Source organism: Pholis gunnellus, assembly GCF_910591455.1.
Source record: "Pholis gunnellus genome assembly, chromosome: 22".
NCBI classification, from domain to species: Eukaryota; Metazoa; Chordata; class Actinopteri; order Perciformes; family Pholidae; genus Pholis; species Pholis gunnellus.
Genome location: NC_136549.1, coordinates 685,001 through 701,001, shown reverse-complemented (window position 1 = coordinate 701,001; position 16,001 = coordinate 685,001). Strand labels below are relative to the sequence as shown.

At 41.7% G+C, this 16,001-nt stretch overlaps 1 protein-coding gene across 1 annotated transcript in view; it reads left to right on the top strand.

Moving 5' to 3' along the window:
- tmtc1 (transmembrane O-mannosyltransferase targeting cadherins 1) overlaps positions 1-16,001 on the top strand; it is a gene marked incomplete at its 5' end in the record, with an annotated part of 95,607 nt that overhangs the window by 9,366 nt on the left and 70,240 nt on the right. Inside the window, one exon of the mRNA XM_079184061.1 lies at positions 5,520-5,697. Within this exon, the coding sequence (XP_079040187.1) occupies positions 5,520-5,697 (178 nt within the window). The remainder of the gene's footprint in view (positions 1-5,519; positions 5,698-16,001) is intronic.

Below are 16,001 nucleotides of genomic sequence, written 5' to 3'. Positions count from 1 at the left end.
AGTGCTGGGCAGTATACTTACAGTATACCAGTTATAATTTCATGTGCGATTTATACATTTTCATTTACCGCTGTGAAGCAGAAGGGCAGCAGAAGGGTTGTCGGCTGCATTGAGAGGATTAGTATTCACTATGTACCCTTCTCACTCATGGTTAGAAATTTGTAACACCAGCATTAATAGCCATTAATATAAGAGTACTTGCTCTCGATTAAGGAAAGACTGAAGCACGTATGGAGAGAGGACCGACCCGCCAGTCTAGGTGTAAGAATTCCTCCTCCTTTTTTGTAGTTGAAATGCTTGTAGCATACATGTAATGTGGTGGTTGGTCTTTGATACCACCTCCTCCCCCCCGTCCTTTGTGATTGGGAGGCTAAGTAAAAAAGTCACAGAGATGAGCTCAGCGTTTTACCCAATGTTGAACACTTTTAAAATCTTGGCGACCAGAAAAACAACCAAACATGCAGTGCTCAGTGCCTCGCCTTTTGTAGCATAGTGTAAATATGTAGCGCTCCCATTGCAATTATTGAGACCGCTGTACTAAATTGTTAACATAACAGAGCTCCTGTCGAAGAGACAAAACGGGCATTACGCATAATTCCATTGATTATTTCAGAATCAAAAAGTTAAGTTTTGTTTCCTCTGTCAAGTTCAGCATTATTCATCATAAGCACATGCCACCTCCTTCCCTTTTGCCAGAGTCTCTGCCCTGCTTGGTCAATGCAAAGAAAAGAAGAAATTACCCGGTTTACTAATTTAGTGCTGCTTAAAATATGCCCAATTGTTTTGACTGGAGCTGAAGTTATACCTTAAAAAAGTGAATTTTCCGGAATAGTGTTCTTCCACTCCTGGGACAGAAAATGTCTCGTTTTTGGGATAAAATATAAATCCCTCGTCTGAAGGCAGCGAACTTTTAATGGTCCCACCTCGTCAACAGCCACGGTGGCACATTACAGATTCCCCTTTTCCGTTATTTTCTTTCACAATAAAAACCCTAGACTTACTGCATTACTGTTTATGAGAGGGCATTTCAATTCACTCAGGCAACTCAACAAAAAAGCTTTCAATACTAATTGTACTTGCACGGATTTACCTGTTATAAGCAGCAGTGTGACATGTGAACGTGTAACTGATCCAAATTAAGAGTTTCTTCAAACCTAAAATATATGAACACACTTTGGTACAATAATTCACTTGTGTTGTTTTATGGTGTGTTTTCACATTCTCCATATTGCATCGATATTGTCAAAATAAAGTTCCATGTTCTGTTATCTATTATACAATTAGTTTTGGGTTTTTGTTCATAAGTGTTCTTGGTACCAGAACACCCTAGGCCGATGATTGATGATCATCATCATTTTTGGCCGTATCATCAGATCTGCAGCCGTCTTGGACATTTAGGTGAAGAGAGGAGCAGAGCTGTCAACTGATTACCACCTGGTGGTGAGTTGGATCAGATGGCAAGGGGAGGCTGGCGGACTTCTCAAACCCAAATGTGTGCTGAGGGGACATGGAATCCAAACTGGCCATGTTCAAAGTCTCCATTGCGGAAGCGGCTGCTGGGAGTTGGTCAGAAGGTCGTCGCTGCATGTCGTGGCGACAACCTGGTGCAGGAGGATTCAAGCTTAAGGAAGAGGCCTTTCGGGCTTGGCTTGGCTCTCCAGAAATTGCAGACAGTTACAGGTCGGCCTGAAGGGCTGCAACTGCTACGGTTGTCAAAGCAAAAACCCCGACGTGGGAGGAGTTTGGGGAGACTATGGAAAAGGATTTAGAACTTTTGGCCTCAAGGAAGTTCTGGCAAACCTCAAAACCTCCCCGGGCACCTGTCATGGGCAGCCCACATGCTCCCTATATACTGGGATGGTTCAAATGCAGAGACAAATTTCCCCCTTACCGGGATAAATAAAGGGGTAAGCAGGGCATGGCATAGGGGATATTGCCAAGCTGTGCAAAGAGCACTTTCAGAAACTCAACACGTCTTCCGTGGAGGAGGAGGTCCTTGTATAGCCAAAGTGAGAGCTTTGTCCATATACTCAGATTTAAGTAAAACACATTTTCAGTGGGTGTTGGCCTCTGCCAGCGTTGTCAATTGTCATCAATCCTGTTTCTGATTTTCATTCGTTCTTAATCATGAGGGAGGTTAAAATGAAGCGTGAGATGGGTGGATGTTCGTTGCGGTGTTAGCAGTGATGCAGGCGTTGTACTGTTGTGGTGAAGATGGAGCTAAACCTGAAGACAAGGCTCTTTTATCTACCAGTCCATCTACGTTCAGACCCTCACCTATGGTCATAAGCTTTGGGTAGCGACCGAAAGAATGAGATCACGGTTACAAGAGGCTGAAATTAGCTTATTTTATAGGGTGGCTAGGCTCAGCCTTAGAGAACGGTTCAGACATCTGGAGGGAACTCGGAGTAAAGCCACTGATCCTTTGTGTCAGAAGGGGCCAGCTGAGGTGGTTTAGGCATGTGTTTAGGATGTCTCCTAGATGCCTCCCTTTTAGAGTTGTTTTGGGCATGTCCAACTGGTGAGAGGCCCTGGGGTAGACTCAGAACACTCTGGAGGGATTATACACTCACCGGCCACTTTATTAGGTACACCTTGCTAGTACCGGGTTGGACCCCTTTTGCCTTCAGAACTGCGTTAATTCTTCGTAGCATAGATTCAACAAGGTGTTGGAAACATTCCTCACAGATTTTGGTCCATCTTGACGTGATAGCATCACACAGTTGCTGCAGATCTGTCGGCTACACATCCATGATGTGAATCTCCCGTTCCACCACATCCCAAAGGTGCTCTGTTGGATTGAGATGTGGTGACTGTGGAGGCCATTGGAGTACAGTGAACTCATCGTCTTGTTCAAGAAAGCAGTTTGAGATGATGTGAGCTTTGTGACATGCTGCATTATCCTGCTGGAAGTAGCCATCAGAAGATGGGTCCACTGTGTCATAAAGGGATGGACATGGTCTGCAACAATACTCCGGTAGGCCGTGGTGTTTAAACCATGCTCAATTGGTACGAAGGGACCCAAAGTGTGCCAAGAAAATATCCCCCCACCATTACACCACCAGCAGCAGCCTGAACCGTTGATACAAGGCAGGATGGATCCATGCTGTCATGTTGTGTACGACACATTGTGACCCGACCATCTGACTGTTGCAGCTGAAATCGAGACTCATCAGACCAGACAACGTTTTTAATCTTCTATTGTCACATGTTGGTGAGCCTGTGAGCCTGTAGCCTCAGTTTCCTGTTGTTAGCTGACAGGAGTGGCCCCCGGTGTGGTCTTCTGCTGCTGTAGTCCGTCTGCTTCAATGTTCCACATGTTGTGCGTTCAGAGATGGTATTCTGCAGACCTTGGTTGTAACGAGTGGTTATTTGAGTTACTGTGGCCTTTCTATTATCTCCATCCACTCTGCCCATTCTCCTGACCTCTGACATCAACAAGGCATTTCATCCACACAACTGCCGCTCACTGGATATCTTCTCTTTTTAGGACCGTTCTCTGTAAACCCTAGAGATGGTTGTGCGTGAAAATCCCAGTAGATCAGCAGTTTGAAATACTCAGACCAGCCCGTCTGGCACCAACAACCATGCCACGTTCAAAGTCACTTAAATTCCTTTCTTCCTCATTCTGACGCTTGCTTTGAACTTCAGCAAGTCGTCTTCATCACGTCTAGAGGCCTAAATGCATTGAGCTGCTGCCATGTGATTGGCTGATTGTCTATTTGTGTTAACAAGCAATTGAACAGGTGTGCCTAATAAAGTGGCCGGTGAGTGTATATGTCGTCTGGTCTGAGAAAGCCTCAGGGTTCCCCAGGAAGAGCTGGAAAGCGTTGCTGGGGAAAGGGACAATTAGAATACTGTCCTAAGCCTGCCTGCTGTCACCGAGGCCCTGGATAGGCGATAGAAAATGGATGGGTGAATAGTTGAATGGTATTGTATGAATCATAATTTCTAGCAACTACATACAGTATGATCGATGTTAGCATATATTATCATCATGTAGAGCTAGGCTCATTGTTATTCATGTTTAAGAGTAGTGGTCATACAGGCCCATATCATAAAGGTCACAGATCAGATTCCTCCAGCAGCCACACGTTCTAACATGTCCTTGAGCAGGACATTGAACCCCGACCTGCTACATCATTGTAAGTCTCTCTGGATGAGCACATCAGCTAAATGCCTCAAAAAATAAATTAGAATTTCTCTGAAGCCTTCACATCAAATCGGATGGGTTGAGACCCCAGCCTGGCCCTCTGGGAAATTCATCTCACAGCCCTTCACTTGTTCCACACTCTTCTCAGCATCAGCTATTAGGGCAGATCAGCATCAGCGAAGGTCAGGGTGAGATAATGGTGAGGGTTAAGGCTCCCTCTCAAGCAGGTTTCACCAGCCCTCCTCATTGAATTATGAATAGAAGAGAGATAGTTGAGGCCAGAGTCTCTTCCATCACAGAAGACCACTTTAGAACTAATTATAATCAGAGATAAGAAGATGTGAAGCGGTGCTCTGTTCAGCTCTCCCTGGTTTGATTTTGTTCCATTCTACAAAACATAAAACCATTAACAAAGTTTTTACCCTTTATTCTTTTCAGTTGCGTCAAGTAATATAAATCATCGTATTCCTCTCTGACTGACGGTATCACATACATGTTCTTTACCATCTTGTTTTAACTCTTCATTGAAGCTGTGGGATGTTTACCCTGAGTTCAATATTAAAACACAAGACTTGTTTTTTTGGCTGATTAAAAGGGGTATGTTGGAACCTTTGGGATCACTACTAAGTTTAAAACAAAGTGCTGTGAGTTCAAACAAAATGTGGTCTGGGAATGACCGTTTACTCAAATTTTCGGAAACTTGCATCCATCCCTTGGCCCTGATTGAAAAAATACAGAATCTGTGAATTTGCATATCATTTTTGTTTCTCAGGTTAAAATGGCTCGTACCTCACTAATAAAATATAAATATAAATAAATCTAATATCATGGAATGACAAGTGGAACCTGAACTAGTGTAATGCTTCACTCACTGATGTTCTGTTGGTTGGAGAGGGAATTGCCACAGCGTAATACAAATTATGATAAACCAAGTGAAAATTGCATATGTCACTCACTGTTATTACTCACTGTGGGATTAGCTGCAAGGAGATCTTAAACAGGGTGTGATTTGGTTTTGGAAATCCAACATTTTCTCTCAAAGCAATCATGTTCTTTTCCTTTTAAATTCACTGACTACACTACACTGACTGATTGACATTCTGTTCAGGATAATAAGACACTTCATCACTTTACCCACTTTACTTTAAAGATTCCCACTGTAAACCCACAGCAGGAAGGTAGTTTTTTGTCTTTAGATGGTTGGGGTTTTTGGGAAACTGACTGCACTTATTTATCCATCAGTCTGTAGCTGAGTTTTAATCATATCTGATATATTTTACACTTGAACATTAACACGTTCACAGAGTCAGATATAATGCAAATGACACTCATCCCACCGTGCTGAATATTTCTCTCTCTCTGCCAGGTTGAACATCCTGCTGGGTGGCATGACGCCTCTCTATTTCCACATCATCAACGTGTGTTTGCACTGCGCTGTAACCTGCCTGCTTCTGTACACCTGTAAGCGCTTTGTGTTTGACGACTCACGTCTGGCATTTGTCACAGCTCTCCTCTTCGCTGTGCATCCCGTCCACACCGAGGCCGTGAGTACAAGACACACAAACTGTCACAAACTGTAGGAGTTCATGCAAGAGTTGAACCCTCAATGTTCCATCTTCACATCTGAAGCACAATACAATCCATTGCATTGAAATAGCTGCTATTAGAGCAGTCACCACTGCCCATTTAGCCAGCGGTAATACTTCACCCAACAAGCTGGGGACCTGAGGAGCACTTCAAAGGAATTCTTCAACCAGAGATGCACTGATTGCAATTTTCATTCTAAGAACTATACTTTACAGCAAGGCTCCTGACTAACTTTTTTTTTTTTTTACCACCATGCTGAAAAAAAAAGTCGACCCTCCTGAAGCAATTATAAACTGTCTACTAATTTAATACCAGACACTGTTCTCTTTTTTTAAACTTTCCAAATATATTGGCAAAATATCGTCTGCAGACGCTGAGTTCTGATTTGATTCCGAGATAATACAGACCTTAAAGTTATTAAAATCAATCCAATGTACATGCTTTGAATCAGTGGCGGGCCGTGCATTTTATACCTGGACCTTCTGTGCTGTCCTACTACACTTGAGCCAGCTCCTAATAAGCTCATTATGATGCCACAGCTACGGTTATTTGTTTCTCGGGGTGTAACAATACACGTATTTATATTAAACCGTTCGGTACGAGGCTTACGAACCGAACAATACGTTTGAATAATACTAGTGCATTTGGAAAATGCAGAAGCTTAAATTTAACAAAGAGTTTAAAACCACGGTTGTACAGAACATCGGTGCGGTTCAGTTCCAGCCAGAGGTCCTCCTGCGAACGTGTTCGTTGAGTTGTAGATCCACTCAGGTCTCAGCAAAAGTTTTAAAAAGCACTGTAGCTTGTAAGTGTCCAGTCATGCTATGGTGTCTTGTTGCTGCCTTGGTTAGCCAACTCAGGTTAGCGTAGCGTAGCTCCAAACACCAAGATGCTCAGTCGCAAATAAAACGCATTCCCACCCATAAAATGTGCAACGCTTCTCCGATGCTGTCAGCCAGAAATACCGTTCGTACAAATCCTTTTCCTGGCTGGGTCAGGACTGCTAGCTGTGGAGTCGGCCGACCCTTTCTTACGATGTCCAGTTTTTCCTGAAATGTCCTTCTCCAGAAAGGCGTTGGCAGTAACTCCCAAATCTGTTTCTCCTCCTTCAGCCATTGAGTGTTAACAAAACAAAGCTAGGTAAAACCAAACCAACCAAAATGCTAAAAATGTAATGTCACGTAAAACGTCTTAGATATCTTTAAACTCTTAGTATTACAAAGTTCTGCTTACTAGTTTCACAACAGTCAGACTAGCCCACTGACTAATCAAGCCACACGTTAATGCTGACGTACTTGTAGGTCCGCTAGTCTGACAATATCGTCGCCATTCACTTAAACTGCACATGGATTCACTTGTAAGTCTGCAGGCCTAGAGACAGCATAGGGGTGAAATCTGATTGGATAAAAGCTCTACTTATAAAAAAGCTGTGCTGGAAGCAGAGCAACTGAGGAAGACAGTAGCTGTGCAATGAGAAAATAACATAATGGGAAAAAAAATTAGAATACATGTAGTGTATTTATGAAAAATTATAAAATAGCTATAACTTTGTGATTCTGTCTAGGCCAGCAGAGAAGGCCTTGCTGGCCCTGACGGCCCACCACTGCGTGGAGTAAAAAGTACAATATTTACTTCTGAGATGTAGTGGAGTAAAAAGTACCATTAAATGTTGTGAAACAATGGTGACTGGGTCCGCCCACTTACTGTCAAAAAGAAAAAAACTTTGCAAGCAGCAGAGCAGTGATAGAAGTCGTGCACCAGGGGCGCTCAAAGCATGGTTTTCTCCTTGCAGGGTTCATTTTATAGATATAGATATTCTGCCTGGAGTCATGTGAAAGCGCTCGCGAAAGTCATTTGCGTGGGTGGCTGTTTGAGTTACATTACGTTACATTAGAGTCATTTAGCAGACGCTTTTCAAATCAAAGCGACTTACAATAAGTGTATTCAACATAGGTATTCAAGAGAACTACTAGTCACCAGAAGTCACAAGTGCATCTCCTTTGCTAAACAAGCATCTAAGAGCATAAACAGGATGTGTTCAAAAGTACTCTTGTAAAATAGATTTTTTGGTGAGAAACTTGAATAAATCCAGTTGTTTGAAGGAGATGTTTTCATAGCGACATGAAATAGATATTAGAGAGGATATTATGAGCTGTTTCACTTTCTAAATCTAGCTGCAGATACCTTTTTATAATTTGAATTGTGTGTTTTTAGGCAATGAACCAATATATATGAAAATAAAATAATAACATTGAGAATTCTTTGTCCAATTGTCCAAAGATCCTTTTAATTTGACTTATTTCTTGATAGGCCTACATTTTCTCCTACATTTTCAGACAAGTAAGTCTGGCTATTGAGCAGGTAAAACATCTCAGCTATTTGGCACAAGGGGCTAAAAAATCTCATTGTCATACCTGGTTACTGTAGGCAACCGTATCATCGAAGGAAGGAAGCTAGCAGCAGCAACAACAACAACAACCAGCAATGTAGCATTTAAAAGGCTATTTTTTGATAGGAATCTGGCACAGTGCTCTCTCCACTTAAAGCACTGGGCCACATTATATCACTTCCACCAAACTTATCTTCACGTGTGTGTGTGTGTGTGTGTGTGTGTGTGTGTGTGTGTGTGTGTGTGTGTGTGTGTGTGTGTGTGTGTGTGTGTGTGTGTGTGTGTGTGTGTGTGTGTGTGTGTGTGTGTGTGTGTGTGTGTGTAGGAATGAATATTGAATATAAGTCAAACACTGCTTGCAAAGTATATTATATATGTTCATTTAATAACATCAGTGATTGCTGCATTCCACTGAGGTGTTATTGTGAATGCTGGCTTACTGGAATAGCTTAGTGGGACACTTAATGGAACTGAGCCATCGCCAAAGTTACTGATTAAACCTGTGCTTTTCCAGTTAAAATATCTGCTGTGATTGCACCTTGCTTTTACATGCCATTAATTGTGGTGAGTGGAACATCTCTCCAGGTCATCAGTTCAGCTGGAGTCAGTGGAAACCACTAGAAAAGCCTTTGACATTCACGAGAATTCATTTATCATGCAGCCTACATGGTTGGCTGATTGGTTGAAAGCATTGTGGAATGATAAAGGTATCATCCTTGGACAGTGTCTCACTGATTGTTTTTTAATGATTTAAGATAAATTTGTCTTTATTTTTCTATTTACAATGCAACCCAGTGCCAAAAGGGGAAGCAGAGTGAGCGGCAGAATGTATGCTGGGGTTGATTCAGAGTATATTCGGAGCCTAAACACAGACGACATTCCCTCGGGGCCTGCTGGTTTGGTCTCAGTTGACTAGTGTGTGCTGCTGCTTTTTATCAGGAAATCATGAGCACCGCATAAAAACAGTACCTCCTTAACTACCTCTCTGCCAAACTGCACATCTTTTTCAGTGCTATCTTTGTCATTCTAAAATCAGTCTCACACCTGCTTGGATACTCAAGTACAGCACTTGAGTAAATGTATTTAGTGACACACTTCACAACCAAAACTTGGGCAAAATCTGATCAAAATGTATTCGTTACATTTCCCTTTTAATCTCAGTGCAAGGTTGCAACCCCAGTGTCTGCATTTGACCATATTGAATTGTGTGTTCATTTTGTGTGCATTCATGCCCACTTCCAGGCTCCGTACTTAAACAAACTCCTCCTCCGGAAACCATCCCAAAAACCACCCGAAGCTGCCCTCAAATGATTGTGGACCGTCCCAAAAAGACTACCAGTACAAATACTGCTACATCACCGTAGTATTAGTACATCACCGCTGCTATGCAGTCTGGCAGCTTGTTGAGTTTAATGTTGTAAGATTGTTTTTTATTCCACGACTTTGAGTCGATTGCATCGCTGCTTGTTTTTCAGTTTGAATGACTTGTGCTTTGCAAAGCCTTGTAGCCCATCACTGTTTAAACGGGAGGTTAGCTAATTCTAGGCTGTACTCATTCAATCACACAATACAGTGATTAATGCGGATCTCCAGATCGCATATTCTTTATGAATATTGAATGATAACAATTGTTGGCTGATGAATCGGGAGGACAACCAAAGGACACTACTCCAAAGGTGGTGAGTCGAGCTGTGAAAATTGTGGAATCTGTGCACAAAAGATACATAGGAAGCAGCGTAGCTTATTATTTATCTCCCTTACTCCAACAGGTGAGGTTAACAAAAGGCTCAGCTCACTACACAAGCACGGTTGACAAATGTGAATGGGGATGAGCTCCATGGAAAGGGCAGGAGAGAAATAGAGCAGAGGAGTATGTGCAGCATGGAGAAAGAGTTGAGCGAAGAAGGAGAGATGCATGAAAAAATGGTGTAAGAGGACGCTGAAAGGAAACGAGAGACAAGCGGAGAGGGAGGGAGGAAGGGAGCGAGGCAGGGAGAGCTGCAGGGGCTGTAGCAGGACAACATAAAGGGCATATTTAAAGCTTGATCTACAGCAGGTGATTATTCATTTTTTAGCATGATTATATAATTCAATTTATTTGTATAGCCCAAAACCACAAATCACAAACTGTACAGCATCCTCTGTCCTTGGAGCCTCACATCGGAAAAGGAAAACTGTTTCTGGAATCAGTTCATATTTTAAGGTTAAAGATTCTTATCATCATCGTTATCATATTTCAATATTGTTCATCTTTCCGTCATCGTGCAACACTTTGGCTATACTCTGTGAACGTCAGGTCACAAATGGTCAGTGCTTTAGAAAGAAGTGATGGAGTGATGGGATCAGAAAGTTGACAATGGAGGAGGTGAGGAAAGAAAAGAGGGAAGAGTCACAAAGGAGGAAGAGGAGGAATGATTGAGTCAAGGAGAAGAAAGACTGTCCCAAACATCACTTGTGTGTGTGTGTGTGTGTGTGTGTGTGTGGTATCTAAATTGACAGTGATTCTGACAGCTCTTCCTCACCACCTTCCTCAGCTTTGAGAGCAACTTGTAGCGATTCATTATGTGTGTGTATCAGTGGCGGGCCGTCAGGGCCTTCAAAGCCTTCTCTGCTGGCCTAAACAGAATCACAAAGTTATAGCTATTTTATAATTTAATATTTTTTCTTAAATACATTTAATTTTTTCTTATATGTATTATAATTTATAAAAATATTTTTCCCATTATCTTATTTTCTCATTGCACAGCTACTGTGCTCCTCAGTTGCTCTGCTTCCAGTGCAGCTTGTTTTAAGTAGAGCTTTTATCCAATCAGATTTCACCTCTGTGTCTCTAGTAAGAAGAGAGGCCCCAGCCTGCAGACTCACCCAGTGCTGGCATGTGGAGATTAAGTTGAATGGGGACGATATTGTTGATCAACCAATCAGATCTTTAGTTTGAGATTCATGGCCGGCACCAGAGCGTTTGCAGGCCTAGTTACGTCAGCATTACTGCAGCTCAATGCCTCTCTCCCGCAAGGTGCAGAGTGTGCTGTGATTGGTCAGTGGGCGGGCACGTGACTATGTGCCCGCGAAACATGATTGCTAGCAGAGCTTTGTAGCAGACAGAGTTCAAGTGGAAATATTTGAAAGACATTTTACCTAGCTTTGTTTTTTTAATATCAAATGGCGGAAGGAGGAGAAACGGATTTAGTGGTGGAGTTACTGGGAACGCTTTTCTCAAGAAGGACATTTCTGAACAAACTGGACATAGTAAGAAACGACCCCACAGCTAGCAGCCCTGACCCAGCCAGGAAAAGGATCTGTATGCAGTGTCGGAGAAGCGTTGCACATGTTATGGCTGGGAATGTGTTTCATTTTAACTGAGCGTCGGTACTTTTGGAGAGACTCGAGTGGATCTACAACTCAACGACCACGTTCGCAGGGAAACAGCTCCACAACCGCGGCCCGCCCTTCACCGGTCCACGGCCGGTCCACGGCCGAAGACGACCACCGGCGGTGGAAGACTGACTACCATCGGCGAAATATAACTGGGGAGGCTCGACTGGCGTCGATGAATCGAGTAGGACTTCTTACTGGAACTGATGTAATGGGATTAAACTCTTTGTCAACAAAGAAAGGAGGATAGACTGCATTTGGTAAGTGAACTTCGTTTGTTTACCTCTACTGTTCACTTGTCTATCGTGGCGTTTTTATGAATAATATTTGAATGGTGGGTGCTGCTGATCGTAAGAGGAGCGGCTGTTGCCGGACCTTCGTTGGCGGGGGCGGTGCTTGCGGGAGAGCGACTGCTGCATCAGGCTGACTAATTAGCTCGCGGAGTTTTGCAGTAGCTTGCGCGGTTCACTGTGCATACGTGGTGACCCGTGTGTTAGAAAAGAATGGCATGCGATCTACCGGCACTACCTCTGCGATCGCGATCGATGTATTGGGCACCCCTGATTTGGACTGTATTGTCCGGTAATGACGCAGCGTCCCGTCATGCTCGTATTCATGTATCTGCACTCTGCATTTCGTGTTTTGTATGATAGGTGTTGAACTTCATGTAACATTTTATTTCATTTGTCAAATGTTGCAGTGTTATGTGAATATGCGGCTTTTACACGAAACAAATAATAACCCGTAGCTGTGACGTCAAAATGAGGTTATTAGAAGTGTAGAACAGCACTGAAGGCCCAGGTATAAAATCCACGGCCCGCCACTGGTGTGTATCAAGAGAGAGAGAGAGAGTCTTCACACCGATATTTTATTCATGCAGAGAAAGACAAGTCTATCCTGTCCTCTCTCACCCCGACTCCTCCTTTCATCTTGAACCTCTCTACCTCTCATTTGATCACTCATCTCTCACTTCCTGCTCTGTTCTCTTCCCTTTCATATCCGACCGTCCCGGCCCCTCAGCGTATTGGTGGGTGACTAAGCAAAGTGTTTATAGTGCATGCTCAACGTAACACTCAGGAAGCAGCGACTTACTGATGTAAAGCATCTCCTTTCATCTCACAGCTTCCAACAGGTTTAAGACACGTGTGTGTGTGTGTGTGTGTGTGTGTGTGTGTGTGTTAGAGAGACACTTTTCCTGATCGACAGACACACACACACTTCTGATGCTACCCTTTCCCCACACAATGTATTCTCTTTATGAAAGTAAAATTCTTAAATATTGTGATTTTCATGGAAGACTATAGCCCAAAGTTCTTTGCTTTCAGTGTTCTTGAAGTTATTTTAATTAATAAATGGAAAGCAAAGTTATATTTGTCCCCCCCCCTTTCTTTGCTGATCCGAATAATGATCCGAACCGTGACTCAAAAACCGTGGTACGATCCGAACTGTGAGGTTTGTGATCCGTTGCACCTCTAATATATATATGTATGTATATATATATATATATTAATATATATATAAATAATCCGTTTTTTTATGATAACTGTAGCAAGCAAAGCAGAAGAATGATCTTTTTATTCTTTGAAGATGCACTGCTGAAATTTGTGATATGAGTTGAATGGCTGTTTGTGTGGATGATCACATTTTTGTTACACCGAATAAAGTTCTTTAATTTGATTGATTCCAGAGTTCCTTCTGCAGCACCACAGTTTATACACTAACTCATCCCGTGTGCCCATTTGATTTAGCTGTGACGGGGTGTAATATAGTATGTTGAGTATTTTAAATTAACGTAGCTTGTTTTATTGCAAGTCTTAAATTTGATGTAAATGAGAAGTACAAAGCACGTTTTCAAATGTCTGTGTCACTGATCACTTCGATGATGGCAATGTTGTTGAGTAATTTAAGTATTCAAAATTATGAATGATGCTTCAATTGGGCTTTGTATATATAAACATTTCCAGTCATTGTCTAAACTTTGTAAAGTATTTTCTTTAATGCGTTTCCAGTATTTGCTTACAGAGGGATCAAATAACTCACTAATTACTGACAACAGGATAAATAATAGTGAAAAAGTTGTATCTATCCTATCGACGCCATAGAATTGTCTCCAAACTCATATTTCCACAGGGTACTGAACTTAATATAATTGAGTTATTTGGAAATCTAATACAATACATGGTATTTGGAGTTTTTTAATTCTTGAAGGTAGCAACTACAACTTAATGTCAGCTTTATCTGTGTTGGAAGGTGTATTTTTGAATAGAACTAGGGTGGCTGTTCATTCCTGCTTCAAGTCTTTATGCTAAGCTAAGCTAACCTTGTCCCAGCTTTAACCCACAGTTAATTCACATGATATTCAGAGTGATCATTTGACTCTCAGCCAAAGGGCAAATAAGTGTATCTCCCAAAATATGGAACTAATCCTTTTACAGAAAGCTATACATGTGTTAAACAACGAACAACAGAACATACCAGATCCGTTCCCAATTTGCCAACAAGGGGTGAATGTATCACAATGTTTCCAAGATGGCAGCTGGTTTGCTAACTTGTTGGCATGGTTGTAAATAGTAAATGGATCGTTTTTATTTCTAGTTTTCCGACCACTCAAAGTGCTTTAACACTACATGTCGTCATTCACCCATTCACACACTCATGCCGTGATACCATGCCACCTAACTAACATTCACACACCGTAGGCACTACGGGAGCAATTTGGGGTGAAGTGTCTTGTCAAGTGTCTTGACAGTCTTGTTAGACATGATTTATCAGAATTTAAATTGTGTTGTTTTTCAGTGTGTTATGATTATATGAGAACTGAATTTATGACTTCTATTGATAGACATTCACATCAAGCTTTGAATGTCTTCTGTCATATGTTGTGCTGTCATCACCTGAAAAAGATGATTTTGTGTTGTGGTTATATAAATGTAGTTTATGGCGCTGTTAGACTGCTGCTAGACCACCCTGTGTGGAAATTTCAATCATTTTTGAAAGGTTCAACTTTATCAAATACAAATGGAAGCAGAATATTTTGTTACATGGAAACATGTTATGAATTCTGGAATGGATTAAATCTATCCTTTTTTCTTCTTCTAGCATGACCAGAAGGTCAACCTTTTTAATGACCTGGTGAAGTATCTCGGCATGGATTGGAACAAAATTTTGTAAAGACATTCATGGTTCCGAGAGGATAACCCTAATGACTTTGGTGATCCTCTGACTCATCTAGTGCCACCATGAGAGTGTTTTCTAAAATGTTGGGTAAGAGTCAAATGTGTCAAAAACGATTGGATTGCCATGACATTTGGTTGTGACAGTCTTGATGAATTGTAATACATTTTGGGACTTTTAACGGCATCATCAGGTGAAAGTTAAAATTTGTAGTTTGCTCAATGGCCATATACCTGCAAATGAATGACATGTCCAATTAAATGGTGAATGGTCTGTACTTGTATAGTCTTTTCTAGTCTTCTGGCCACTCAACACTCTTTAACACTACATGTCGTCATTCACACTCATTCATACACTGATGACAGGAGCTACCATGCAAGGTGCTCATCAGGACTAGCAGAGCCGGGGGTTGAACCACCGATCCTCTGATTGAAGGAAGACCCTGCTCTAACACGGATCCACAATAGCAAATGTTAGCATGCTAACATGCTAAACTAAGATGGTGACCATAGTACCTAAAGAGTAGCATGTTTCCATTGCCTTTGTGACCATGTTAGCCTGTTGACGTTAGCACTTAGCTCAAAGTGCAACGGAGCTGGTTCCATGACTGTGGACTTCTAGTCTTGTTTGGCTTTGAAAGGTACACTACCATTCAAAAGTTTGGGGTCACTTAGAAATGTCCTTATTTCTCAAAGAAAAGCACTGTTTCTTTCAATGAAGATAACATTACATTAATCAGAAATACACTCTATACATTGTTAATGTGGTTAATGACTACTCTAGGTGGAAATGTCTGGTTTTTAATGAAATATCTACATAGGAGTATAGAGGCCTATTTCCAGCAACTATCACTCCAGTGTTCTAATGGTACATTGTGTTTGCTAATCGCCTTAGAAGACTAATTGATGTTTAGAAAACCCTTGAAAACAGTTATGCTGGTGAGAGAAGCTATAAAACTGGCCTTCCTTTGAGCTAGTTGAGTATCTGGAGCATCACATTTGTGGGTTCGATTATACTCTCAACATGGCCAGAAAAAGAAAACTTTCATGTGAAACTCGCCAGTCTATTCTTGTTGTTAGAAATGAAGCTATTCCATGCGAGAAATTGCAAAGAAACTGAAAATTGACACGAAATTGTCTGGGTGACCCCAAACTTTTGAACGGTAGTGTACATGTATGTATCTTCATGCCTCTTTTCTCTCACTCCTTAGTCAATATGCTGAACACATGAGTATTATTATTTAATATTAAACATGACCACAGGACAGCCACACCACCATTTTAACCACTCAGGCATTTCTACCCCTATCTGAAACCATGAATA